Source organism: Myotis myotis, unplaced genomic scaffold (genome assembly GCF_014108235.1).
Source record: "Myotis myotis isolate mMyoMyo1 unplaced genomic scaffold, mMyoMyo1.p scaffold_m19_p_20, whole genome shotgun sequence".
Classification (NCBI taxonomy): Eukaryota; Metazoa; Chordata; class Mammalia; order Chiroptera; family Vespertilionidae; genus Myotis; species Myotis myotis.
In genome coordinates this window covers 773,917-801,221 of record NW_023416325.1, presented here as the reverse complement: position 1 = coordinate 801,221, position 27,305 = coordinate 773,917, and the positions used below count along the sequence as shown (strand labels likewise).

The 27,305-nt window shown below is 56.4% G+C and overlaps 2 protein-coding genes across 3 annotated transcripts; both read right to left on the bottom strand.

Annotated features, from left to right (window-relative positions):
* Nucleotides 1-659: 659 nt before the first annotated feature.
* SEC14L3 (SEC14 like lipid binding 3) lies at nucleotides 660-10,260 on the bottom strand. Its single transcript, XM_036353795.1, has 12 exons — nucleotides 10,164-10,260; nucleotides 8,419-8,494; nucleotides 8,122-8,165; nucleotides 7,942-8,001; nucleotides 6,783-6,971; nucleotides 5,543-5,638; nucleotides 4,995-5,055; nucleotides 4,043-4,126; nucleotides 3,150-3,256; nucleotides 2,637-2,776; nucleotides 2,363-2,532; nucleotides 660-1,292 (listed from the first exon to the last, which is right to left on the bottom strand). Exons 1-12 carry the CDS (start codon nucleotides 10,215-10,217, stop codon nucleotides 1,171-1,173), a joined length of 1,203 nt encoding a protein of 400 aa, XP_036209688.1. The 5' UTR covers nucleotides 10,218-10,260; the 3' UTR covers nucleotides 660-1,170.
* On the bottom strand, nucleotides 1,246-23,007 carry LOC118678298 (SEC14-like protein 4). 2 transcript variants are annotated; one of them, XM_036353792.1, is made up of 13 exons: nucleotides 22,897-23,007; nucleotides 21,095-21,170; nucleotides 19,642-19,685; nucleotides 19,298-19,357; nucleotides 18,993-19,181; nucleotides 18,243-18,338; nucleotides 17,877-17,937; nucleotides 16,737-16,820; nucleotides 16,325-16,431; nucleotides 16,120-16,259; nucleotides 15,853-16,022; nucleotides 14,656-15,359; nucleotides 1,246-1,292 (listed from the first exon to the last, which is right to left on the bottom strand). In XM_036353792.1, exons 1-12 carry the CDS (start codon nucleotides 22,948-22,950, stop codon nucleotides 15,220-15,222), a joined length of 1,221 nt encoding a protein of 406 aa, XP_036209685.1. In that variant the 5' UTR covers nucleotides 22,951-23,007; the 3' UTR covers nucleotides 1,246-1,292; nucleotides 14,656-15,219. The 2 variants fall into 2 exon arrangements, with proteins under 2 accessions (XP_036209685.1, XP_036209684.1); XM_036353791.1 differs by lacking the exon at nucleotides 1,246-1,292 and having other exon boundaries at nucleotides 14,180-15,359; nucleotides 17,877-17,986; nucleotides 18,238-18,338.
* Between the last annotated feature and the right edge of the window lie 4,298 nt (nucleotides 23,008-27,305).

Genomic DNA, 27,305 nt, shown 5'->3' with positions numbered 1-27,305 from the left:
CAGGTGGCCGCGATGAACAGCCCCGGGGGAGGCACGAGAGTGAAACAAGCTAAACTCATAAAGCACTTGGCAGTCTGTGTGTACACAGCACTCGCTGAATGATAGCTCTGATTATTATTATTATTATTATTATCATCATCATCATCATCATCATCATTATCGCCAGACAGCTGCTAGGGTCGGATATGACTTCCTTTGTTCCCAGGAAAGTCCCTTTGTTTAAAACACAAGCTGTAAGTTCCAAGGGAAAGAAATGAGGGTGGGAGTGATGGACGGGGGGGAGCTCTGCACCCTGAATCAGATAGAGTCTTCATGGAAGCATCGCCTAGGGACCCCGAGGGGGCAGCCAGCCACTGCCAGGAATCTGGGGGCTGATTGCCTGAGTCTCCAGGACAGTCAGTCCATCCCCATTCAGGGCTCTGCTCCTGTCCAAGGTGCTGAAATCTGCCCGGGTAGGCAGGCGCCTTCCCCTCATGCCCGTCCATGATCACCTGCTCCCTATCTCCATTCAGCTTCACAAGGACACACTGTGGAGTTGTACTCCTTACATACATCTGCTATACAGGGAGGAGAAGTAAAAAAACAAATTTAGATACATCTCCAACCCAAATTGCTCATAGTTCTTTTTTTTTAAATATATTTTTATTGATTTCAGAGAGGAAGGGAGAGGGAAAGATAAAAATATCAATGATGAGAGAGAATCATGGATTGGTTGCCTCCTCTATGTCCCCCACTGGGGATCGAGTCTACAACCTAGCCCCGTGCCCTAACCCGGAATTGAACCGTGACCTCCTGGTTCATAGGTCGACGCTCAACCACTGAGCCACGCTGGCCAGGCTCATAGTTCTTAGGAAAGAAATTCAAGCAACTTAGGAGATGTGGGGGCAAAGGGTAGGAGATTGACTTTTCTACTTCTTTCAAGGGTTTCAGTGACCTCTACATCTTGCTTTGACCCTTGCTTCTTTCTCTTCTGCCACATTGGCCGCCTCCAAGTCTGTGTCTCTCATACCTTCCTGATGTGACCACAGCATCTGAATCTTCCCCCAAAGTGGCTCCTTCTCTACTCATTACTGTCAGGCTCAGGAGAACTAATGATCAGTTTCTGGCGGGAGGATAGGAGATCTATAGGCAAAGCAGGGGGTCGGAGATCTCTGCGCAGTGACGCAGCGCCTAGATGGGGGTGAGCTCCTCGTCGTATTTCTGCATGCCCTTGTCTGGGAGCAGTACCTCCACCGTGAAGCTGATCTTCTTGGTGTGGACAAAGCTATAGGTGTTGTCGAAGCGCAGGACGTCTGGGGGAACAGAGGGACAGACGGGTGGTTGGCCCTGGCTTTACACTCCTGTGTCCCTGCCCCAGCCACGGGGGAGGACTGGCTGTGTTTCCCCTTCCTGTGTTTGCCGAGCCGAGTCAAGTTCCCACCACGACTGTTTCCTTCCCCATGGGAACGGCCACCCCTGAACAGGGCCTGTAAACAGACACTGACCTCCTGCTGGCCTGTGTCCAGCCTGGCTTTAGTTGCACAAACTGGCAACCAGAACAATAGCCACGGCATCCCATTGTCTTCACACCTGGACGATTGCATAATGCGGGTTGGCGGGGGGCCATCAGAGGCCTCCTGGCCCCTGGGGTTCTGGGCCAAGCCTGCACATGCCCTCTGCCTCCCCCACAGGCACCCCAAGAAGCAGGGCTTGTAATTTCTGCTTCACAGGTGAGTGCAAACCAAGGGTCCAGACGGAAAGACTTTTGCCCAAGGTTACACGGCGAGCGCAAGGCTGAGGTGGCATCCTGGCCCCGCACGCGGCTGTGTGGCTCTGGACAAGCTGACTGACTTCTCTGAGCCCAGCTTCCTCCTGGGGAGAGTTGCACCTGCCCCATCATCCCTTGCCTGTGTCCCAAGAACCAAGGTTTCTCAACCCCTGTAGGGTCCGTGGGTCTCTGGCTCTTGGTGCACACAAGTGTGGACCAAATGAGCAGCTTTAAACCCTGGCCAGTTTGGCTCAGTGGATAGAGCGTCAGCCTGCGGACCTAAGGGTCCTGGGTTCGATTCCGGTCAAGGAAGGGCGGGTACCTTGGTTGCAGGCTCCTCCCAGGCTCAGGCCCTGGTAGGGGCCATGCAGGAGGCAACCAATCAACCAATCAACCAATGGATGTGTTTCTCTCACATCCCTGTTTCTCTCTAAAAGATCAATGGAAAAATATCCTCGGGTGAGGATGAGCCAAATGAGCAGTTTTGTGAATGAATGGCGCTAACCTCAGCTGTGTGCCTGGGGCAGGGGGCAGCACCCTTCTGTTTCCTTCTCTACACCCTGGGACAGGTGACGGCAGCTTCCAGGAGCTGGGTCCCGGCCGGGGTGCACTTACAGACGCCAGCTTCCGAGCAGGTGAGGCTCCCGTCCTCCGGGACCATGTGAGCGTTGTAGCGCTGGGTGGGCAGCACCTCGGTCATCTCCCCCGCCTTCTGCCGCTCCCCCATCTTGGTCTTCAGGAAAATCCCGAAGCCGATGTCCGCCCCATCTGAATAGAACTGCCACCTGGACATGGGTGGGGGGACGAGGGACAAGTTACCTACCGCTCAGTCTGAGGGGTCCCCCAAGGTTAGTCCCCAGCCAGGGGTGGGTCAGTGGCCTGTCCCTACCTGAGGACACAGCCCGGGAACAGGATCTCATACTCCACCTGGTGCGAGGAGCCGCGGCTGATCTGCACGGAGTGCTCGTATTGAGTCTTTACCTGGTCCCTCACGTACATGGACTTGGGGACCTCCCCACCGTAGTTGATCTGCGGACATAGGATGGGATGGGCTGGCTCCCAGCTTCCAGCCCTTGCATTGTTCATGCTGCTGTATCTGCCTGAGATGCTTTCACCATTTCCTGGAAGTTTTCTGCTCATCCTGTCCTCTCCCACCCCACCCCCACCCCCGCGCCCCAACCCTGACCCTCCAGGCCGGGAACTTCCTTCTCTAGCTCATCCCTCTGGGCCAAAATGTCCTCATTCCTTGCTCGCCTGCACAGCTGCTGAAAGGCAGGGCTGGGCCTGTGCGATTCCACACTTGCTCACAGGGGCTCCATAAACATTTGTGGAACGAATGAGTGGGTGAGGAAGCAACTCAGCTCTACTCCCCTCCCCTCCCTGTCTTAGGGGGTCTCTGTACCTTAGTTAAACATTTGGGGTTCCCATCTGGGTCAGTCATGGTCCCCCCATACTGGACAGGCAGTTCCTCAGGACTGATGGATTTCAGCAAACCTTCTTTCCAGTTGTCTGGGGTCAGAGGCGTTGAAGGACAGTTATTGGGCATGAAGGGAACCTGCCCCCCCTCCCCCACCCCCACTCCCACCAGGGGGACCTGAGCTTAGGGAGAAACCACACAGAAGCTCAGCAGCCAGGGCCACTCCCCAGCCTCCCAGGCCTCAGGCTGCAGGAAGAGTCTTCCGGCATCGTGTTGCTATGGAAACATGTTTCCCCTTGGCTGATGGGTTTGCACATTTTTGAGAGTCTCCAGTTGTTGAATAAGAGTTCTTTAATTCTCTCACAGAAATGTATCTTCTAGAAATGCACCTTGTTTTTAACTATTCACACCTCTTTATAATCAACTTTTTAAAAAGCTTAACGACCTTTCCCATGACAGCAAATCATTTCTCATGGCTGCCCAATGAGGCATTTTTCATGCATGCATTATGTACTTACCCAGTCCCTTCTGGCTGAGCCTCCCTTCTCTGAATCACGTCTCCTTTTCCTGCTCTTTTTCCTCATCTTCCTAAGCCCAGATTGCCTTTAGAGGTACTGAGAGTTGAAAGGACACTGAGGCCCGTAGCCCAGAGGTTGACTAGCAACCAACTGAAACCCATAAGGAGGAAGGCGTGAAAGCCTTAGTCACCAATAACAGGGAATGAGGCAGAGGTCACTGGGTAGACTCCACAGTGTAAGACCCGCCTCACCCTTGAGAAGGAGGAGTCTCTGCCTTGAGGTGATGTGTGGGTCTCTGGGTGTAGTGATGGACCCAAAGCTCAAGCACAAAGCTCAGGGGATGCAACTAGAACTACTTACTTCCCAACACTATAATTTTCCTGCGAGTGTCTTCACTCAGGAAGGGCTTCATGAGGTTGTAGCCCACAGGGAACAGTTTGGTGGCTGGAGAGATACAAGCAAAGATAATGGGGAGAAAAGAGTTCCATCGACCCACCCTCTCCATAACAGTCATAGCCAACAATATGGCGGAATTGTGAATTACCTTGGCAAACTTCAATGCCCTGCACCTGACAAACCATCCAGCCAACTGGTCAACCAACCAACAAGCAACAACTAATCAACCATTCAATCAGTCATCCAGTCTATTAACCAACCAATCAACCAACCAGCCAACAAAGTTCCAATAAATTCACTGTCTAACCAGCCCACCAACCAATCACCCAACCTATCTAATAGTCAAACAACCAATTAACACACCAGCTAATTAGTAAACCAACAAACCAATTAAACAACCAGTTAACTGGCTAGCCAGCTAGACAACCAACTAACCAACCAACCAACTAACCAATCAACAACCAATCAACTAGCCAACCATCAAACATCCATCCATCCTTCCCTTCACCCACTCAAATGACAACCACCCAAATACCCAGGGATCACCCACCTGGCCCCAGACTTCAAGGAGTGGAAAACCCAGCAAGGAAAACAGGATGAATACACACAGGACAACTGGTGGCCCCAGAAGGCAGCAAACAAGAAAGGCCAGAGGCAGTTTAGGAAGGGAGAGATCAATGAGGCAGGAGAGCTGGGGGGAAGGGGTCCTGAAAGAGCTGGGGCTGGAGCTGCCTCCTTGTGCGGTGAGGCCAACCACAGAAGCTTCCATGTAGGGAGCACTTGCTCTGTGCTAGGCACTCTAAGTGATTTGCACGCAGCCAAGCAACCCACCTGTCTCCCTGAAACCCAGGGAAGAAGGCGCTATTCTCATCCCCAGGGTACAGGTGAGGAAAAAGAAAAGTCACTTGCCGCACACCTTTCAAAATGAACAGGGACTTCAGCGTCTCCGGATAATTCTCTTCAAGGAGGGCAAAGAACTGTGGGACCAAGAAAGACACCTTCAGAGCCTGCACATCATCTTCCCCTACCCCCATCGCCTTTGCAATCCAGAGAGCTAGGGCGGGTTCCCCTCCTTTCCATCTCCTCTACTGGCCCCTGGAGGGGAACTTCTCACCTCAGACTATGGCAACCATATCATAATAATCATTTGAAGTAAGATTACAGTAGTGATAGTATCATCATAATAATGACTTGCTCAATTCAGAGCTGGGGGTGACAGGGCTAGGAAGGCCGTGGAGGAAACTGGCCCCTCTGGTCTCAATACAGTGTTGTCCCCGAGGCCTGTCCTGTGGGGCCTTCTAGGAAGCATGTCTCTGGGTCCTGAGTCGCATGCTGGGGCCCCGGGAGGCTACCACCTTTTACCAAATCTTGGCTGTGAGTAAACAGCCAGGTCACAGCAAGTCGAGCTGGTCATTAAACCATGCGGGGGGTGGGGGGCGGTGTGCCATGGGGCTTTCTCCTCACCTCCTGGTACACATCCACCAGAGGTTTCCAGAAGTGCTTCAGCCCCAGGCCCTCGCAGTCAAATATCATCACAATGGTATCAATCCTCTTCCCCAGCTGCAAGGATGAGAGCAAGGACCGGTTCCCAGGCTCAGGGTGCAGGCTCAGGACTTGGGGCATGGTGACACTAGCATATGACACCTCAGGGTTTCTCCCAGCCCCCTACTCTGTCCTCAGATGAATGAATGAACAAGACAGTGCATACCTTTATCTATCTATCCATCCATCCATCCATTAACTGATCTATCCATCCATCCACCCATCCATCATCCATCCATCCATCTATCCATCCATCCATCTATCCATCCATTAACTCATCCATCCATCCATCTATCCATTAACTCATCCATCCATCCATTAACTCATCCATCCATCCATTATCCATCCATCCATCCATCCATCCATCCATCCATCCATCCATCTATCCATCCATCCATTAACTCATCCATCCATCCATCTATCCATTAACTCATCCATCCATCCATTATCCATCCATCCATCCATTCATACTGCCATTCATTCATTCATTCATTCATTCATTCATTCCTCCATTTGTCCGGATGATGTTTACTGAGCACCTATTGTGTGCCAGATGCTGAGAGCATAACACAAAATGCTCAATAACCCACACTGTTGTCTTCAAAGAGTTCACAGTCTCGTTGGGGAGATGGACAAGCCACCAGGTCATCATGGTCCTGAGATGCGTGCTGGGGTGGGACAGCGTGGGAGCTGTGGGAACACACGTTAGCCCAGACGAGGGCCTCAGAGAAGGTGACATCTAAGGTTGAGACCTGAAGCTTAGATAGGAGAGAGCCAGGGGAAGCGTGGCAGGCAGGTGTGTGTGTGCTGGGGGTAGTCTGATCCAGATACACGAAACAGCAGGGGCCATGAGTCAGCAGGAGTAACAATAACCGGCATGGCTGAGAAAGAGGTTAGGCCCTGTGTGCGAGGCCGTATACTTGCATTATCTCACCGAATCTTTGCAACCGTTATCTATGATGAACCGTTTTCTAGGTGAGGAAACCGACCCAAGAGGTGAAGTGACTATTCGAGGCTGCACAGCTGGGAGGTAGCAGAACTGGGGTTTGGCCCCAGAGCCCTCTGACCATAATAGTAGAACAGGTAGGTGCTACTCCTGGGACCATGTGCCCTGGCAGCCTCACCCGCCCCAGCTGCCCGCCCCCCTCAGCCCAGGCCTCACCCGCTCCGTCTGCAGTTCACACTGTTGCAGGATGCGCTCACGGTCCCTCATCTTGGCCTTCAGCAGGTCCTGTTTGGTGACTGAGAAGAGCAGGCCTTTGGGGTCCAGAGGACCAGCGATGTCGTACCACACGGGGCAGCCGTCACGGTCATAGCCACACAAGCCCCCGGGCATGTATTTCTGGACCACCTGGGGTCACACAGAGAGAGACACGAAACTTGGCACGATACACCTCCCCGGGGACCCCCAGGCTAGGTGGCCCTGCGTATCCCAAGCCTATACACACTTTTGTCCAGGTGAGAAAACCGAGGGCCTGCAGGGGAGGGCCTTGCTCAGCAGGTACACAGCAAAGCCAGGGCCTGGCCCGAGGCCTCTGGGCTCCTTAGTTCTGCCCCTGACATCTCCCATGTCCCTTTTCATGGAGGGACGCGTCATGGGAAACATGGATCCTGAAGGTCAACCGACCTGCTTCAAATACAGACACCGCTGCTGCCCTGCTGTGCATCCCTGAGCAATGGGTTCCCCCCAGCGCCCCCCTCTGAGCACCATTCCACCTCCTCTGCTGCCAAATGGTTTGGATAGTTCCTCCCTCGTGGGATTGTTGGGGACAGTCTCCAAGGTCATGCCGGCAAAGCGCAGCGGCTGGTCTAGAGCTCTTACTCCATCCAGGAAGCTATGGCCATTGCTTTACTAGGATGTCAGCGGCGGGGCTGTCCTCCCGATGCCTTGGGGAGCTCACTGTCCTTCCCGCCCCGACAGGAGCCTCTGAGCGAGGCCCCAGGGGTGAGGGCGCAGGGGCACAGGCTCACTGTGGGGGTCCAGGGACTCACAGGCCTGAGCTCAAATCCCAGCCCCACCTCAGGGTGGTGGGCCTTTGGGTAAGCTGCTTAATCTTGGCTGGGCCTCAGTGTGCTCATCTGTAAAATGGGACAATAGGACCCACCCCCATAGGGTTGTGATGATCCAATGAACTCACGCAGGTAAAGGCTTGACCCCCAGGCCTGGACCTCATAAGCCCCCAGGAGAGGTACCTGCAGGCCCAGGAGGTTCCACAGGCTCCTCGGGCTCCCCACCCTTCACTCACGTCCCCAGTGAGCCCCGAGGCGGCTTCCCGGTATGTTTGGGAAAGACCTGGGTGTGAGAGGAGGTGCTGGCTCACCTCTGGAGGCTGCCAGTCGAGGATGTGGTCAATGTCCATGGCCTTCCGGAACTCCATGTGCTGAAAGGGAGAGCAATGGTCAGGCTCCCAGCACCCCGGGAGGGGCAGCAGGGGCCGCAGGCGTGCGTGGCCTCCCACGAAGCCCCTCCCCAAATGTCCAGGGGAGGCCGTGGGTCCCACCTTGCGGAGCATGGCCTCTGCTTTCTCCAGGTTGAAGTTCCGAGCTGTGGGGAGATGGAGGAAGGAGTGAGTGGGGAAAAGACTGTCCGGCAGGGGCCTTGTCCTGGTCCTGGCCAAGGGGAGCTGCGGAGGGCCCTGGGTGGGGCCTTCTTCCCTGCCCGCTGCCCTCTCCTGAACCTGGACGTGTGGAGCAGGGGGTGTGCTTGGAGCCTGAGGGCCGTGCACCGTCCTGGAGCCTCTGGGACCAGCACCCTCTTGCCGCCCCCTCACCTCGCGCTTTCCCGCCTCTGCCCTCACCTCGGAGCCAGCGTAGAAGGAAATGGTCATCAGGGTTGGGCAGGGCAGGCAACACGTCCTGGACGTTCTCTCGGAACTGGGAAGGGAGAAGCGGGTGAAGGTGGTTTTCACGCTGAGCCTGGGCGCCCCCCCCCCCCCCCCCGAGACTCAGCGACTGTTTTCCTCAACCCGTCTCTTCTGCGTGCTTCCGGCCCACGATGACGGAAGGGTGGGCGGGCAGAGGAATGGAAGGGACATAGATCACTGGATGGGTGGTTGGATGGATGGGTAGGTGAACGGAAGGAAGGCTTTATGGGTGGGTAAATGGGTAGAAAGAAGGATGGATGGATGGATGGATGGATGGATGGATGGATGGATGGAGAGTGGGTGGGTGATGGGAAAAAAGGAAGGAGAAATCAGTGAGTGAGTGGGTGGAGGAAAGGAGAGGTGGGCGGGTGAGTAGGAGGAAGGAGAGTTTGGTGGGTGAATGGATGGGAGGAGGGATGGACAAATGGGTGGTGGGGTGGGACGGTGGGTGGAAGAAAGGATAAATGGGTGGGTAAGTGGACTGGAGTATGGATATACAGTAGTCGCCCCTTATCCATGGGGGATACGTTCTAAGACCCTCAGTGAATACCGAAGCCACAGAGAGTGCTAAGTGCTATATATGCTATGGTTTTTCCTATTCATACATACCTATGATAAAGTGTAATTTATAAATTAGGCACAGTAAGAGACGACCAACAATAACCAATACGAAAACAGAACAATTATAACAATACTAGAGGCCCGGTGCACGAATTCGTGCACAGGTGGGATCACTAGGCCTGGCCGGTGATGGGGGCTGATCAGGGCCGTCTCGCAGGAGGGGGAGGGGGGGAAGGAACCACGGGAGGTTGGCCGGCCGCAGGAGGTTGGCTGTGGGAGCTCACTGACCACCAGGGGTTGACAGTGGGTAACTGAAAACGTGGAAAGCGATGTGGTGGATAAGGATAGACTCCTGTACTCTTCATTCCTTCTGTGTGTCAGCCCACCCAGGCTCCTGCCTCTTGGTTGCTGTTTGTTTGTGAATCCTCACCAGAGGATATATTTCCATTGATTTTTTTTCAGAGAGAGTGGAAGGGAGAGGCAGAGAGAGAGAGAGAAACATCGATGTGAGAGAGATACGTTGATTGGTTGCCTCCCACACGAGGATTGAGCCTGCAACTGAGGTATGTGCCCTTGACCGGAATCGAACCTGGGACCCTTCAGTCCAAAGGCCAGTGCTCTGTCCACTGAGCCAAACTGGCTAGAGCTCTCCTGCCTTTCTAAAAAGTCCTGTCTTCTACCAAACCATGGTTAAGGATCATGTATCCTCCTTCCCCCTGCTCTGTCTTCCTGGCTCTCACACACCGGTCACCTCTCAGGGTCCTGGGAGGGGTGGGAACCGCAGGAGGGCACCACCAGCACCCTTCAGCTCCCACCTGAGGGGCCTGGGAGGGTGGGGAAGGGGGCAGCTTTCAGAGAAAGCTCTGGGTCTGGCTCCTGAACGAGAAGAGGTCAGGCTTGAGCTGGTCCCCCCACTACTGATCGGACGTAGTGCTGGTCCCTCAACCCCTTCCCCGGAAAGGGCTGATGTCACTGTGAGACCTGACCCTGGGAGAGGTGACGGCAGAGAGATAATGTCGAGGACATGCTGAGCCAACAGAGTAAGGCAGGGCGGCAGCCACCGCCCCTCCTCTGCCCCCCAGCCCTCCTCCCTGGGGCTGCAGGGGAGGGACTCTCACCTTGGCCAGGGTCTCTGCCTGCTTGGGGCTCAGGTCTCCGACTCGGCCGCTCATGGTGCTGGGCGAGCTGGAGGAGGAGGGACCACTGTAGGCAGCGGCCAAGCCTGGTCTGGAGCCCTGAGCCAGCCGGCCTTTTGCCCCTTTGCTGGGTGTGGCTCCGGGCACCTCCTCCCCGGACAACTGTCGAGTGGCACCTTACATAATTGGGATTAAGTGAGGTCCCGTGTTTGGCTCTGGGCCAGAGGGGCAGGCAGGCACGGAGGCTGGGAGGGAACGAGGCTGGCCTCCCAGGGCATGGGAACCAAGGCTGGGCCCTACAGGCCATGCTCAATCTGCTGAGCCCCACCGGCCGGGCTAGAGGCCTCCCTTTTACGATGACATCTTAGGGTCACTGCCTCATTTATAGAATAGGGGGTTGGGCGGGGGTGGGGGGTCAACGCTTACCCTGCCCTCCTTACGTGGTTGGAGGGAAGATCTAATGAGCCATGTAGACTGTCCAGGGTTGTACCCATCTAAGGGATCACTCTCCTTCAGCCGTCAGAAGCAGAGGCCACATTGTTAACGACTGCCCGTCAGGAATGCATCAGCTTGAGCCCTGGCTGGTGTGGCTCAGCGGACAGAGCATCAGCCTGTGGACTGAAGGATCCCAGGTTCGCTTCCGAGTCAGGGCACATGCCCGGGTTTTGGGCTGCATCCCCAGTGGGGGACCCATCAATAATTCTCTCTTATCATTGATGTTTCTATCTCCCCCTCTCCCTTCCTCTCTGAGATCAATAAAAATATATATTAAAAAAAATAATGCATCAGCCTGAGACCACAGCATGCCCCTGTGGCCACATCTTGCAGGCCTTGAGGCTGCCACATGGGCTGAAACCACCCCTGGGCTGGCCTCGGCCCCAATAGCTGGGCTCGCCCAGGACCCCTAGCCCTCGGGCATCCTGCCCGCCCCCCCGCCCCCCCCCCCCGGGCTCTCTCGGGCCCTTTAGGCTGGCGGATGTGGGTAGTGCTGGACACCTCCCTTGCTCTGGGCCCTGATAGAGGTGGTCGAGAGGAGGAGGGGCCTGTGGTGGCATCTCCATCTATGTGGGGTGCCTGCCCCAAACACTCAGGGGCGGTTAGCTAACCCTCCACACCCCGTCCCTCCCCACTTCACATTCCAGCCTCTTTCTGCACGGCCTCAGCTGCCCCCCACGCCCACTTCCTCCCGCTGCCCTCTCCCAGCCTAATCCTGCCTGTTTCTCACCCGTCTCCTTTCTCTCGCCCTAATCCCTCTCATGGGAGGTGCCCCAGCTACTTCTGGGCACCTCAGAGGCTGGGCAGGGAGAGCCAGGGGGAGGGTTTGGGGGTCCTCTCAGCAGCTGTGGCCTTTCAGAGACACCCCTACAAAGTGCTTTTCCTGGTTCATAGGTTGCCGCTCAACCACTGAGCCACACCAGGGAGGCGGGGGGCTCAGAAAGCTGTCTCCCTCTCTCGGGCCTTCCACTTCTTCGATTCTCTGACTCTGGACCCATAGCCAAGCCCTGCCTTCCCTGGGAGAGCTCACCCTTGTGCCTGATACCTAGTGCTCAATAAAGGGTCTAAAGCAAGCATGTTAAACTCAAAGGCTAACATGGGCCGAATAAATGACGCAGGAGGCCCACGGGCCACAAGTTTGACATGCTTGTTCCAAATCATCATGGTGGGGCCCCCAGGCTGCAGGGTGTCTCGAGGCCTCGGAATTAATCTCCCTCCCCCGAGGCAAAGCCCCTGGCAGAAGAGAACCCCATCCCCACCCCCACCCATGGGACACATCTTCTCAAATAAGTCCCCAGGTTGTGTTTAGCTCCTCTTTGCCAAGCTCTCAGGGGGCCAGGGGGCCATGGCGACAACCAGGACATAAGCAAACAGCTGCAGGAGGTAGACAGGGCCGCCCACACCGCACCCTGGAACCGCTCTTTCCGGGAGGTCACTAGGACATGTGAGAGGGCTGCCACTCGGACATTCCTGCCTGCCTTCCCCTAGCTGGGCCGCACCAGAACCAGTGGGGGGAGCACAGAAGGGGCTCAGGGGGAGCTCGAGCCTAGCCAAAGGCCTGAGCATGGCTGGGAAGAGGCAAGTTGGGGGGAGAGGGAAATGGGGGCTCAGGCCACAGTAAGGTGAGGCGGGGGTGGCCTAAAAAGCGGGGATGGAAAGGGAATTGGGGAGCATCTCATCAGAGTCCCAGTGGTGCTCTGGGTAGCACCTGGGGGACAGTCTGTGTTCCATCTTTTACCTTTTTCATTTCCTTTTTTTTAAAAATATATTTTATTGATTTTTTACAGAGAGGAAGGGAGATAGAGAGTTAGAAACATCGATGGGAGAGAAACATCGATCAGCCGCCTCCTGCACATCTCCCACTGGGGATGTGCCCGCAACCCAGGTACATGCCCCCGACTGGAATCGAACCTGGGACCTTTTAGTCCGCAGGCTGACGCTCTATCCACTGAGCCAAACCGGTTTCGGCCATTTCCTTTGTTTATTTATATATATAAACATATATATATCATATATATATCAGAGAGGAAGGGAGAGGGAGAGAGAGAAACATCAATGATGAGAATCACTGATCGGCTGCCTCCTGCTCACCCCCCACCGGGGATTGAGCTGCAAGCCAGGCATGTGTCCTGACTGGGAATCAAACCGTGACCTCCTGGTTCATAGGTGGACGCTCAACCACTGAGCCACACCGGCCGGGGCTGGCTGAATATTCTTTTGTATAGAATCACCACATTCTTGTTTATTCATTCCCCATTTGGGGGACATTGGGGTTGTTGCCACTTTGGGGCCGTTATAAAGAAGGCTGTGATGAACATTTTTTGTGCAAGTTTCTGTGGAAACATATCTTTTCTGTTCTCTTGTGCACACCCTTAAGAGCAGCCTTGCTGGGTCGTATAGTCACTCTTTGCGTATCCTTTTGAGGAGCAGCCAAACTGCTTCCCAGAGCGGGCGCGCCATTTTACACCCCCGCTAGCAATGGGGGAGGGTTCTGACTTCTTCACTCCCTCACCTACATTTATTGTCTGTTTTCTTTTTTAAATAAATCTTTATTGATTTCAGAGAGGAAGGGAGAGGGAAAGAGAGATGGAAACATCAATAATGAGAGAGAATCATGGATTGGCTGCCTCCTGCACGTCCCCCACTAGGGATCAAGCCCACAACCTGGGCATGTGCCCTGACCAGGAATCGAACCTGGGACCCTTCAGTCCACAGGCCGACGCTCTATCCACTGAGCCACACCAGCCAGGACTTGTCTGTTTTCTTGACAGGTGAGGCCAGGTATTTCCCAACACCTCATCCTGAGTAAAGAGTTTTGACCTGCGGGCTCTTGCCAAGATCTTGCCATTCTTTCCTGACAAACAACAGACTCGGTTGCATAACCTGCATCATGACAGGGTTGTATTAGCAACTGAGTGTCCCCAGTTGCTCGCAAATAACACACATCAGTCAGCTGTCACCCAAGTGTCACCCGAGAGCCCTCCTGGCTTTCCTCCAGCTCAGACCCCACAGCCTCCCCCACCCCATGCCTGTCTGGGAGGCACCCCGCCACACACACACACATGCTTCAGCTCTCCCTTCAGGGGTCCCTCCTGTGGGCAAAGCACATCCGATCCCCCATCGGGTTTCTTTGTTGCATGCTCCCCCAGAATTTGGCTCCTGCCCCTCCCAGCGCACCCGTGATGACATGCTCACTCGGTGATGGATCATCAGTCACTTCTGCCTCTTCTAACACAGGCACCCTTCCTGCCAGTGGGGTCCGGCCAGCCCAGTAGCCTGGTGCCCCCGGGGCCTGCAGTGCCTGGCGCTGGACGGATGCTCCATAAACATTGATGAATAAATGGATGAACAAGGAAACAAACCTCAGCCAGCCAGTGCCTCTCAGAGCTATTTCGTTTTTTGAAAAAATATATCTTTATTGATTTCAGAGAGGACGGGAGAGGGAGAGAGAGATAGAAACATCAATGATGAGAGAGAATCACGGATGGGCTGCCTCCTGCACGCCCTACACTGGGGATCGAGCCCGCAACCCAGGCCTGTGCCCTGACCAGGAATCGAACCGTGACCTCCTGGTTTATAAGTCAATGCTCAACCCCTGAGCCACCACAGCTGGGCTAAACCGCTTGATTTTAGGCAGGGGATTGTGAAGGTGGAAGTCACCTATTGTGAGCCTCTGTCATAGCAACAGGTGGGCCCAGCAAAACCTGGCAAAGGGTCCCCCCAACCCCGGTCACGGTGCCCTCTCTAGCCTGCCAAGGGCAGCGGAAATGGCTCTGGGATGCCCGAGCGCCCCGGGGTTCTCCAGATGTGGCTGCATCTGGGAGGCTGCACGGAGGGTGACAGCGAAGGGCCACCAGGTGGTGGGAAAGCCCGCTCTGAGATGGGGGAGCAGCCCTGGAACACCATGTCCCGTGGTTTCTGCCTGACACCCAGCCCCGGGCCATCTCCCTAATGCAGGCACAGCAGTCTCTTTTCTTACCAAACCACTCATGCGCCCCGGCAGACGAGGAGCGCCTCACGCACAGGCGCTAGCGTTTTGATCATTTAGCTGGTTTGCTCCTCATGGCGTCGGAGCTCCTGTGCAGACTCTCAAGCCTCCAGCTGGCCCTGCCCGTCCCCGCTGAGCCGCCTCCGGCAGAGAGCGCGGCCTCCCTGCTCTTAGGGCCTGAAGCTGTGCTCCCTGCAAGGCCTGGGGCTCAGGCCGCCACGCCGGGCGCCAGGTGGGGGTGGTCCTGGGACAGGTGGGCGTTGTCAGGAGGGACTCGGGCAGCTCTGCAGGCAGAATCCTTCCTCAGTGGGTGCTGGTTCATCCTCGGGTTCTCATCCCCCGCCTTTGCAGACAGGTAATCAGATGCCCGTCGGGATCCTCAGGGTGTCACCTCCTGCTTGGCCCCTGGGCCAGGTGTGCCAGGAGGAGCTGAGATGGCGATGGGAGGTGAGTGCCCTCTGGGTCGCCCCCAGCAGCACCCTGCCTGGGCGGGCAGGGGACAGGGAGTGGGTGCAGAGGGGGGTGGAGAACCCAGGCGCAGAGGCAGCAGGGTCTTCATTGTGCCGGGGATGGTTTTGTCGCCTCGAGACCCTGGAGTTTCTCCTGGGAGGCCCTGTCGGGGAGCAGCACCTCCACGGTGTAGCTGACCTTCTTGGCGTGAATCAGGCTGTAGGTGTTGTCGAAGCGCAGGACGTCTGCCAGGACGGAGAAGGAAGCCATCAGGCAGCTCTAGCCCGAGCCCTCTGCAGACCCGGTGCCCTGGGGGACTGGCCGCCCAGGACTATGGATGGGGCTGGAGCGTCAGCCACTGCCCAGCCCCCAGCCCATGGCTCACAGCCATCCAAAGCTTTGGATGACGCTTGTGCTCATTAAAGAATTAGGAATAGCCTGGCCGACGTGGCTCAGTGGTGGAGTGGCGACCTCTGAACCAGAAGGTCACGGTTCGATTCCCAGTCAGGGCCTATGCCCAGGTTGCAGGCTCGATCTCCAGTAGGGGGCATGCAAGAGGCAGCCGATCAACGATTCTCTCTCATTCACTGATGTTTCCATCTCTCTCTCCCTCTCCTTTCTGCCCTGAAATATTTTTTTTAAAAAAAGGCAAAGAGAGAAGCCAGACTGGCCACCCATGTCAGCCCATCCCTTCGCCAGGAGGAAGCAAACGACCCTGGTGGACCCTACGGCTCTTACAGACGCCGGCCTGGAGGCAGGTGAGGCTCCCGTCCTCGGGCACCAGGTGGGCGTTGTAGCGCTGGCTGGGCAGCACCTCCGTCATCTCCCCCACCCGCTGCCGCTGCCCCTGCTTGGTCTTCAGGAAAACGCCGAAGCCGATGTCCGCCCTCTCTGATTCAAACTGCCACCTGCAGGGGACAGGGCGCCGCTGATGGCCACCTGATACCCGGGCTCCAGCCTCCTCCCAGCTGTGCCCAGGTGTCAGTGGCCACCGTCCGTCCCTACCTGAGCACACAGCCCGGGAACAGAATCTCAAACTCCACCTGCAGGGAGGAGCCGCGGCCCACGGTCGCCGTGTGCTCATACTGCACCTTCACCTGGTTGTGCAGGTAGTAGCTCTTGGGCACTTGGCCTCCGTAGTTGATCTGTGGGTGAGAGTGGGTGAGTGGCATCACCACCCTCACTCCCCATCCTCTGGGCACCCCCATACCTTGGTCAGGCACTTGGGGTTGCCATCGGGGTCGGTCAAGGTCCCCCCAAATTCCACAGGTAGCTGGTCGGGGCTGATGAACTTTGGCAGCTCTTGCTTCCAGTTGCCTGAGGGAGCAAGAGGGGGGCTCGACAGAAGGCAGAGGGGGCCAAGCCCTGGAAGGGACCCTGGTGTGCCCTTGGCTCGCTCCCCTGGGTGCCTACTCATGAGAGCACCCGAGAGCGTGGCAGGGCAACCCAGGCTGGCGTCCAGGCCCAAAGCCTGGTCTGAGTGTGCAAAGGCCAGTGGAGTCAGGCCGAGGTCAGTGCCTGGGTAAAGAGGATGAGCCAGAGAGAAATGGGGGCGTGAGCACTGACCTCTGCTCCCTGGGCAGATGGGGAGATGGGCACAGCCAGGAGGCCACGTCACTCACCGCCCAGAATCACTATCTTCCGTCGAGTCTCCTCAGTTATGAACGACTTGACCAAGTTGAAGGCCACAGGGAAGAGCTTGGGGGCTGAAACACAGGAAACTCCCTTGGGAAACTGACCCAGCAAGGACTTGGGATTAGATGTAAAGTCCCACTCGAGGGCGCGGGCCGGACAGGAGTTAGACAGATCTAGATTCTGACGCTTTGTGCTGTGTGACCTTCAGCTAGTTACTCACCCTCTCTGAGCTTTAGTGCTATTAACTATAACTATATAAAATGGAGATTCCACATAACAGTGCATGCATAACACTTGGCACCGTGCCTGGCTCGCGATACGTGGCTGGCTTCCCTGTTCAGCTGTAGGGCTTCAGGAGTGTTGATTCCCCAGTGGCCGCCTCTTCTTTTTCACACTCAAGGTTTTCCCAGGTTGCCTTGAGCTCCTCTTGGGTGCAACTAGGTGGGGCATCTGCCTTAGGCCTCATGTCCCACCTGCACCACTCACACTTACTAGGACCTTTCTGTGGGCCAGGCTCTGTACTACGCCTTCTCCACAGACTGTCTCACTTCACCTCACAGCTGTCTCATGGGGAAGGTGCCACCGCATCCCCATTTTACAGAGTGGGAAGACTGAGGCTCAGGAGGTTCCACAGGCTTGCTCACAGTCACAGGGCTATAGCTTCCAATCTAGCTAGCCCTGTGACTTTGAGCAAGCCTGTGGAACCTCCTGAGCCTCAGTTTTCCCATCACCGTATGTATCTGACCCAGAGCACATACGGTGACCCCCCTCACTATACGGCTGTCACAGACAGAGACTATTCTCGCCCAAAGTGTGTCCACCAATCCGTGTGGCCCATAGACCATTTGTTACCAGTGCACACACCCAGATAAGTAAAGAAAATAACAGCAAACATTTAGAAACTTACGACGTATTTGACATTGCTGCACAGGCTTTTGTATAGCCCCAAAATATCAGCCTGGGAAGCACTGAGCTAAAACACCCACGCACCAAAAAACCAACAAACCAACAACAACAAAAAACACCCATTCTTCACAAAGGTTGGTTTCAGAAGCCCTGAATGTGGTGGCTTACCCACGGCCCACCCCCATTCTCCACTCCTTCCCCGCTGCCCCATTAATCCTCACCTCGAACAATAAGTATATTCTTCACTGTCTCAGGATAATTTGCTTCCATGCTGGCGAAAAACTGTGACGTCAAGAAGAGTCGGGTTGAGGCCACACTCCAACATTCCTGCCTGGATGGGTGGCCTCTGAGGCTGCGGAGGCAAGAGCCCCCCTCCCCCTGTCCCCTGGCCCACCCCGCCTTCCCATGAGCACCCACCCCGTCCTCTGTGAGACTCCTGCTCCTCTTCCTCCTTGCAGGAGGTACCTAAGGTGGGCGTCACTGACTGCTCGGTGGGACCCCTGGGGGCGGGGGTTCCCCTCCTCCATGGACTGAAGCTGCTGTGGGCAGTGGCTCCCTATTGACCTCGAGCCAGCTGCTTACCTTACCTGCTGGTAGACCTCCACAGCTGGCTTCCACAGGTGTTGCAGGCCCAGCCCCTCCAGGTCAAACACCATCAGCACCGTCTCGATCTTCCTGCCCAGCTGCGTAGGACGGAGCAGGTACATAGGTCGGACAGGAGATGCAGGCACAGAGACCTGGGCCGGCTCCTACCTTCCTGCCACCCCCACCCCTGGCTGCCCGCAGTGTTTGCCCAGCAGATGCACCTGCCGCGGCTCTGAGAAGATGCTGCATTTAAGCCCTGCAATGAGTTAGCTATGCAATTAAAAATCTTCATTCCTGCCCTAACCGGTTTGGCTCAGCGGATAGAGCATCAGCCTGCGGACTGAAGGGTCCCAGGTTCGATTCCGGTCAAGGGCATGTACCTGGGTTGCGGGCACATCCCCAGTAGGGGGCGTGCAGGAGGCAGCTGATCGATGCTTCTCTCGCATCGATGTTTCTAACTCTGTATCCCTCTCCCTTCCTCTCTGTAAAAAATCAATAAAATATATTTTAAAAAAATCTTCGTTCCTTATCATTAGGCACCTTTAGATACAGTAATAGATACTACGTTGACCAGCGTCTGCAGCGCTATGCTGTTGGCAGGCTGTGTGGCCTTGAGTTCATAGGTCGACCCTCAACCACTGAGCCACACCGGCTGGGCCCCGTGCCACCTTTTAGACAGAGTGGGCCTAACTTGACCCCCTTCCCCGCCCCTACCCCCCGACATTCCCCAACCCCCAGCCCGGGTCACTCACCTTCTGACTCTGCAGCTCACACTCCTGCAAAAGCCGCTCACAGACCTTGATGCGTTTCCGGATCAGCTCCTGCTTGGAGGCTGACAGGAGGAGGCCCTTGGGGTCCAGGCTCCCAATGATGTCGAACCACACGGGGCAGCCTTCGTAGTCGTAGCCGCACAGACCGCCCGAGTCATACCGCTGGATCACCTGGGGTAAGGTCCTCCCTCAAATCGGACCCCCCGGCCATGTCCCTGCTCCATCAGGCAGCTGGACATGGGGGGGGGGGGGAGGGGGGAGTGAGGTGGGGATGGTGTGGGGCTCACCTCTGAGGGCTGCCACGTGAGGATGTTGTCCAGGTCCTGTTGCTTCCGGAACTCGAGGTGCTGTGGAGACAGGGCAGGGCCTGGAGGCTGTGTGCCCCGAAGGTCCCTCTGCTCGAAGCCACCGGCCACAGCATCCCCCGGGCTCTGCTGACACTGAACAGGGGGTGGGGGGGACGGACACCGGGAGCAGGACCGTGGGGGGCCTAGGTCCGATGCCGAAAGGGGTCCAAGGAGGGGGGAAGAAGAAACGTGACAACAGGACAGGGCGAGGCCCCCACCCTTTGTGGCTGATCCCTGGGGTGCAGCGTGCGGGAGGCGGCAAGCGCGTGAGAACGGGGCCTCACCTTCCGGAGCATGTCCTCGGATTTCTTCAGGTCGAAGTTCTGAGCTGCGGGAAGAGTCAAGGTAAGAGGAGGCTCGAGGCTGGGTCTAGAGCAAGCTATTCTCTGAAAAACTCATGAGGACATTGTGGGGGGCCCCCTGTCTGTTCCCGACACCCCAAGGATCCACTGGGGGTCTGGCAAGTCTGTGAAAATGGGAGGATCTTTAATTCTCTAGAAGGCTTTGGAGAAAGTCTTGATTTCGGTTTGCAGGGCTTTTTAAACTCTTCATTCTAAAGGTCGGTCTGACCCTAAACTGGTAGCTCAGTTGGTTAGAGTGTCGTCCCACTATGTCAGGGCTGTGGGTTCGATCCCCTGCTGAACAGCTTGGGCTTTGGAGTCAGGAATGATTTGGACTTGAAGTCTAGTTTTGTCCTTTTATTTGCTGTGCAACCTTAAGCCTATTGCTTAACTTCTCTGAGCCTTAGTTTTTTACTCTGTTAAATGGGAATAATACCTTTGTTGTTAATCCTCACCCAAGAGTATTTTTTCCATTGCTTTTTTAGAGAATGGAAGGCAGGGAGGGAAGAGAGAGAGAGAGAGAGAGACCACGAAGCTTTCTCTGCCCTGACCAGGACCCACCTCCAGAGAAAACCCACCAAGGCCACCAGCTCTGTCTTAATGATCAAGTTCAAAATCCGTCCCCCAGGGTGCGCTGAGTCGAAATCAGGGTTCCCCTAAGCCCCGGAGGGTTTCTGTTATTCTAATCGTTTTACACGGGCTCAGCCATTCCTGGAAGAAACTCCCCCACCTTTCATTACATCCACTTCCTGGGGTGTTTGTGGGGCATCTGCTTGCTGCCAGGTTCTCTACGGGGACACACAGCCTTGTCTTCAGGGACCTGGAGACAGGCTCAGAGGCAGGTGCCCCGAGACCGTGTTCAGCGACGTCTGACTCAAGGCCTGGCCAGGCCTGTCATCCCGAGAACTCCCGAGGGAGGTGCTAACTGTGAGCTCGCCTCGACCCGTGCCCAGCCGGTGCCAGGCTCTACACCCTCTCCTTTAACACTCACAACCGCCAGTGGGCGGCGGCCTCATCCCACATTTGCAGATGAAGAAACCGAGGCTCAGCCTGAAGGGGAGCTCAGATTCCAGCCCCAAGTGGGCGGGCTCCAGAGCCCGAGTTCTTTTTTTTCTTTTTAAAATATATTTGTATTGATTTCAGAGAAGAAGGGAGAGGGAGCGAGAGAGAGAAACAGCAATGATGAGAGAGAATCATGGATCGGCTGCCTCCTGCACGCCCCCCACTGGGGATCGAGCCCGCAACCCAGGTACATGCCCTGACCGGGAATCGAACCCTCACCTCCTGGTTCATAGGCCGATGCTCAATCACGGAGCCACGCTGGCTGGGCTCAGAGCCCGTGTTCTTTATCGCTCTGTCCCCCAAAGTCTCCCACACCCTCTCCTGAGGCCCTCACCTCGCAGCCAGCGCAGGAGGAAGTGGTCGTCAGCTTTGGGCATGGTGGGCAGCAGGTCCTGGAGGTTGTCCTGGAACTGGGGGGGAGGGGAGGGATATGATTGTCAGAGGGGTTGCCATGATCCCCAGGGCCCCCAACCCCATCCCCATCCCCGACCCTGCCCACCCTCAGTCAGCCAGTCAGCCCTGCCCAGGGACCCTGCCCAGGGACTGCACAGTCCGCAGCGGCTACCTGTATCATTCTGCCACCTGGGAATGGAGCACACCCACCCTCCCATCCCACCATGGCAGAAAGAGTTGTGTCCTTCTCAAACTTCGGGGGATCTCTGTCCCCCAAGACCCTCACTCTATAAGCCTGAGGTGGGGCCCTGCTATCCCTATTTCTGCAGAGATCCCTGGTGAATTTGATGCAGGCCAACCAGGACATTTTAGGAGCGTTGCCCCTGATACTGCATCTATGATTTGAAATATGTTTTCATTGATTTCAGAGAGGAAGGGAGAGGGAGAGAGAGAGAATCATCCATGATGAGGGAGAACCATGGATCGGCTGCCTCCTGCACGCCTCCCCACTGGGGATGGAGTCCACAACCCAGGCATGTGCCCTGACCGCGAATCGAACCGTGATCTCCTGGTTCACAGGTCGACGCTCAACCACCGAGCCTGCCAGCTGGGCTCTTGCCCCCTAATTTTAAAAGTAGCGCCCATTTCTTTCGAATAACGATGAAACTAAGACTAAAGTCTCTTTACATTGCTTAAAGCATCGCCACCGGAATTTACCCCCAAAGGCCAAGTGTCCAGTCCCTGCTAGGGGCCCAGTGCCTGGCTTCTCTGAGGCCATTGCCAGTGTGGGAGGGGGAGGGGGAGGGTTCACCGGGGGCCCGCTCTCTTTCACCTGAGAACCCTGCCTTCATCTGGGACCCTCTGCTCCTGGGACCTCCTCCTTTACCTGGGGATCCCCCCAGGGCCCCCATCATTCACCTGGGACCCATCTCTCCTCCAGTAGGAATTCACCCAGGGCCCCTCCTCCACCAGAGGCGCCCATTCGGCTCTGCGGGGGGCCCTCAGGGCCTCGGAGGGGAGGAGCCACAACAGAAACCCTTCCCCACAAGCCCGAGGCTGCCCTTCAGTGCCCACGTGCCAGCCAGGGCTGGGCCTCCCTCCTCCCTCCCCCCACCCTGAGGTCACAGCCCCAGCCCCTGGCCACCTGCAAACCCCATTCATGCTGTGGCACCAATGACTTGGACATGCTCCCCCTTTCCCTACGGCCAGGACCCTCCCAGGTGTGGCCTACCCTGCGGACCCTCTTGAGATCACCCCAACCTTTCCCTTCCCCTTTAATGAAAACATTGGCGATCTGGAGACCACATAGGCCCTGGTGAGTCAGAAGGCCACCCAGAGAAGCCAAACAAATGTTGCAATCTGGGCGGGAGATCTGGGAGTCTGTTTGCCCCTAAACTGTCCAGAAGCAGGACAGGCAGGGGGGGAGGGGGGCCCCTCCCCTTCCCACCCCTTCCCACTCCTCACCCCCAGCAGGGGATAGGCGCCAGGGGGCTCTGTGGCCAGGAGCCGGCAGGAGTGGGGAGCTGGGTCGGGCCCCAGTGTGGCCCAGAGAAGGGCTCCTGTCCCGCGTCCTGTCCACAGTGGCCGAGCAACTGGGCACAGGTGCCCACGGCTGGGCAGGGGCGCTCTCCAGGGTCCCCTTTCCCCTCCGTACAGTAGGGGCTCCAGCATCAGGCTGCTGGGGGGGGGGGGGCGGGCAAGCCAAGCCTCCTGGCCCTGCCCCCCACCCCCGAAGAACCTCACCCTGGCCAGGGCCTCCTGCTGCTGAGGGCTCAGGTCCCCGACTCGGCCGCTCATGGTGCCTGAGGGCGCCCGCTTTTGCGGCTCAGGGTGCTCCCTGGGCCTGGTTTTGGCCCTGAGGTCAGATGCTGGTCCCGCCCCGGGTCTGCCCCGCCCCGTCCCGCCCGATGGTTTCCCCTCCCCTCTGGGATGGTTGCCACCGTCTGTCCCCAAGATGCACCCTAGCCGGGCCAGGAGGTAACACGCCCCCACAGGGGCCCCAGAGCAGACTTCAGTGAGGGCAGCAAGCATGAACGCCCACCTCCAGGCCTCCTCTTCCCAGGGGCTCCCACAGGCTCCCACAGGGCAGGGCAGGGCAGGGGGAGGGCAACAAGGGCACGGACAAGTTTCAGGGATCCCCTTCCAGCAAAACGGGGGCGCTTTTATGAACGTGGTTCAGCCCTCGGAGTGGCCCCCCACCCCTTCCCCTGACCTGGAACTCAGGCTACACCCTGGCCGTGCTCACCCACTGATAGGACAGCCCTCGTGTGCAGAGTGGCTCCAGCCTCAAGATGTTCTGGAGGATTAACCGGGATGGCCCGCCGGGGGCTTGCCTGGCATCGCACACCCAGCGCGTGTTGGCTGGTAGGAGCATTGCTTCATCCTAAGGAGGCCCAGGCTGTCAGCAGAGCAGCAAGCTGCAGGGGTGAGGTGGCGGGAGGGTCTGGGGGGGTGTTGGAAGGCCAGGGGGTGGGAGGCTGTTGACACAGGTGTCTGGGATGGCACCTGAGAGCCAAGCAAAGGTCCCTGGGGAAGGTGAGAAAGTTCAAGTTGGCTGAGCAGAAAGTTCCCAGAGAGAGAAGCAGGTGGGAGGTGAAGGTAAAGGCGTGGGGGACCAGGCTGGCAGACCTTTGCCCTCTGCACGTCTCAGGCTTTCGTCCACCCATCTGGGCTTCCCAGCCACAGGTGGCAGTTGAGGTTGGGAGAAGTGGCTTGCCACTAGTGGGAATGGAGATGTCAGTGAAAAATATACACCACGTTTTGGAGACCTAATATCCAAAAAATTTAATGTTTCATTATTTAATGTCTTCTATTGATAAAAATGGATTTTACCTGTTTCTTTTACCTTTTTGTGATTTAGAAGTTTATAAATTAGTAAACTTTATTTTGCCCTAGCCAGTTTGGCTCAGCGGATAGAGCGTGGGCCTGTGGACTGAAGGGTCCTGGGTTCGATTCCGGTCGAGGGCACGTGCCCAGGTGGTGGGCTCGATCCCCAGTAGGGGGCGTGCAGGAGGCCGCCGGTCCGTGATTTTCTCTCATCATGGATGCTTCTATCTCTCCCTCCCTCTCCCTTCCTCTCTGAAAAGCAATGGGAAAGATACCCCCGGATGAGGATTAACAGCACAAAGTTGGTGAAGAGGAGACGTTCCTACGTTGCTGGCAGGGCTGGAAATTGGTTCTGCTTTTCTAGAAAACCACCTGACAATATGCGTTAGGGTCCTTCGATAGTTTGCTGACGAATAGTCCTCAGTAACGGAAAATATTTTCAGTTTAAAGTTGTTTGTGTCTTGTTAGTAGGAAAATTGGAAGCAATTTCTCAGGAGACCCTGGTGCTGACTGTGGCTGCCGGAGCGTTTATAAGGACATGGAAAAAAAACCACACCCACAGAACAACTGGGAAGAGACGGGATCACGTTACAGATGCCTTATGCTTTTGGGATGCAAAACCAAGTCCACGGGTCCGAGGAGGGCCAGACAAGAAAAGGAATATCTCCCCAACGTCCCCCAGTTCCTGAGGCGTAGGAAGCCGTGTTTCTAAAATGCCACAGGTAGCAGGTCACCTGCAAAGAGAAGTCCTTATTGGCCAGGCCCTGTTCTAAGGGCTTTGTCAATATTAGCTCAGGTCATGGGAGTCACACAGGTAACCTGGCTATTGTTTTACAGTTTTATTTTTCCATCGCAGTTTACGTGCAACATCACCGTGCATTAGTTTCAGGCGCGCATCATAGTGGTTGGCAGTCACACACTCTGCGAGGTGTCTTCCGCCACCCCGCCCCCGCTCCCCCATGTCTCCAGCACCTGGTTCCCTACGTCACATTCTTGACTCTGTTCCCTACGCTATACTTTATTGACACACCCCGCGACTGTTTTGCAACTGCCAATGTGCACTTCTTAAGCCCTTCACCTTTTCTGTTATATTTTTATTTATTTATTTTTTAAATAATCTTTATTGATTTTTTTTACAGAGAGGAAGGGAGAGGGATAGAGAGTCAGAAACCTCGATCAGCTGCCTCCTGCACACCCCCTACTGGGGAGGTGCCCACAACCATGGTACATGCCCTTGACCGGAATCAAACCTGGGACCCTTCCGTCCGCCGGCCGACGCTCTATCCACTGAGCCAAACAAGTCAGGGCTGTTATATTTTTATTGATTTCAGAGAGGAAGAGAGAGGGAGAGAGAGAGAGAGAGAGAGAGAGAGAGAGAGAGAGAGAGAGAGAGAGAGAGAGAGAGAAACCTCAATGATGAGAGGGAATCATGGATCTGCTGCCTTCTGCACGCTCCACATTGGGGAGCGGGCCTGCAACCCGGGCATGTGTCCTGACCGGGAATCGAACCTGGTTCATAGGTGGATGCTCAACCACTGAGCCAGGCTGGCCGGGCGAGGGAAGCACCGTTAAAGGTCTCACACCAGCCAGCAGCAAAGCCAGGGCTGGGACCAGGCAGGTTGGTACAGGGCCAGGTGCTCACCAGGCCATGGGGCTCCCGGCCCCCTCCAGCCCCTGTTTTCCCAGCACAGCTCTTGCTGGGCGTGGAGGACCTTTGTTCTCACCATCTGGGTGCCCGTGTTTTGGGAGACGGACAACTCCCCGTCTTCCGTGGTGTGTGGGCTGAGAAGTTGGACTGCAATGAGGGTGTTGTCATGGGATGTAACCCTGACATCACACCTGCTCCCTCACGGCAGTCCCTCCTCCTCCCACCTGCCAGAGGTTCGGAAAACAGCTGGCATGTCTCTCTGGCTACAGGTGCCCTTCCTGCAGTCCTCATTCAAGCCTGGATCCTGCCAGCGAAACAAAGCCTGCTGGGTGAATGGCATCCCCATTTTTGGGGTGCAACCAGGCTTGGCAGGAGTCCTGCCTGCTGTGCCCCACATCGTGGCTAAATAGCGCCCACCCTGTGGACATCTAGCTGGACAGATGCCACTGGACACTCCTCCGAATACATAGGCCTGGGCTTGGGTGACCTTGGGAGGAAGGATCGGGAGGGAGTGTCTGCCTGGCCCAGTTGCCCGGGCAGCGGTGGGCTCCTGCCTGGGCCCCGGGGAGTGGAGATTAGGCTCAGGACAGCTGCGGGAGGGTCTCCTTGGCTCTCCCCTCACTCAGGGTGACTCCAGGGAAAGATGGGGTCTGATATGACCACATCCCCCAGACTCTTTGCTCCCACAAGGGCCTGGGAGGGAGAGGGAGGGGCAAGGGGAACCTGACCCAAACACCTGACGCACAAGGGGGAAGAGTGGGTGAGGGATCTGGGGCCACAGTGGGTCTCTTTCCCTACAAAATCCGGGGGGTCCCTGGCCTTCCCAAGCCACGGAACAGCAGGTGGGCAGTGTGTGGGACTCTCTCTCTCCCTGTGCTGCTCCTCTGTTTGGGGGAGGGGCTGGGGAGCCCGGCGTGGGTGCTTTGAGAGGGACAACAGTGTCAGAGGGAGCAGGTGTGACCAGCTGTGGACACCACCATTATCGGGCCAATGGCTCTGGCCTTTGACCCGTTCCCAGGGAGACCGTGTCAAAGACAGATGTGAGCGTGGATGGGGTAGTTGATACCACAGAGCAGCGGGGTCCTCCATTGCAGCTGGGTTTTGGGGCCCAGGGCCCTTGAACCCAGAAACCATCCTGTCTGCAGAGTGGCAGCCCCTGGCTCAGGCTCCGGGCTGGAGAGGAGACCCCAAGCTGCTCACTCACCTCTCGGAATCACCACCTCCCTGCGTGCCTCCCCACCCACGCGTGACTTGGCCAGGGAACAGCTTGGGGGCTGAAACAGGCACTGCGGCAGGGTTTCTCGGGGTCTCACTTCCCCACCGGCCGCCCCGCCCCATGCATATCCTAGGGCTGATTCACCCGCCTTTCACAACAATTGAATTCTTCAGCCCGGCTGGTGTGATGCAGTGGTTGAGCGTCAACCTATGAACCAGGGGGTGGCGGTTCGATTCCCAGGCAGGGCACAGGCCCGGATTGCGGGCGCGATCCCCAGTGGGGAGCATGCAGGAGGCAGCCGATCCATGATTTTCTCTCATCATTGATGTTTCTATCTCTCTCTCCCTCTCCCTTCCTCTCTGAAATCAATAAAAATATGTTTTAAAATAAACAAAAAACACCAACCATATTGGATTAGGGCCCACCTTCATGGCCTCATCTCTTTTTTTTTAACTGCTTTTA

Excerpts from the sequence above, each read along its gene's own strand:
- SEC14L3 (XM_036353795.1), bottom strand. The coding sequence starts at position 10,217 with ATGAGCGGCCGAGTCGGAGACCTGAGCCCCAAGCAGGCAGAGACCCTG. Across the intron at positions 8,166-8,418 it reads CCTTCTACGCTGGCTCCGAG|CTCGGAACTTCAACCTGGAG; the intron begins GTGAGGGCAGAG and ends ATCTCCCCACAG. Across the intron at positions 4,127-4,994 it reads GTCCCTGTTCATTTTGAAAG|CCACCAAACTGTTCCCTGTG; the intron begins GTGTGCGGCAAG and ends GTATCTCTCCAG.
- LOC118678298 (XM_036353791.1), bottom strand. The coding sequence starts at position 22,950 with ATGAGCGGCCGAGTCGGGGACCTGAGCCCTCAGCAGCAGGAGGCCCTG. Across the intron at positions 21,171-22,896 it reads AGCAGGAGGCCCTGGCCAGG|TTCCAGGACAACCTCCAGGA; the intron begins GTGAGGTTCTTC and ends CCTCCCCCCCAG. Across the intron at positions 16,023-16,119 it reads TTCCCGGGCTGTGTGCTCAG|GTGGCAGTTTGAATCAGAGA; the intron begins GTAGGGACGGAC and ends TGTCCCCTGCAG.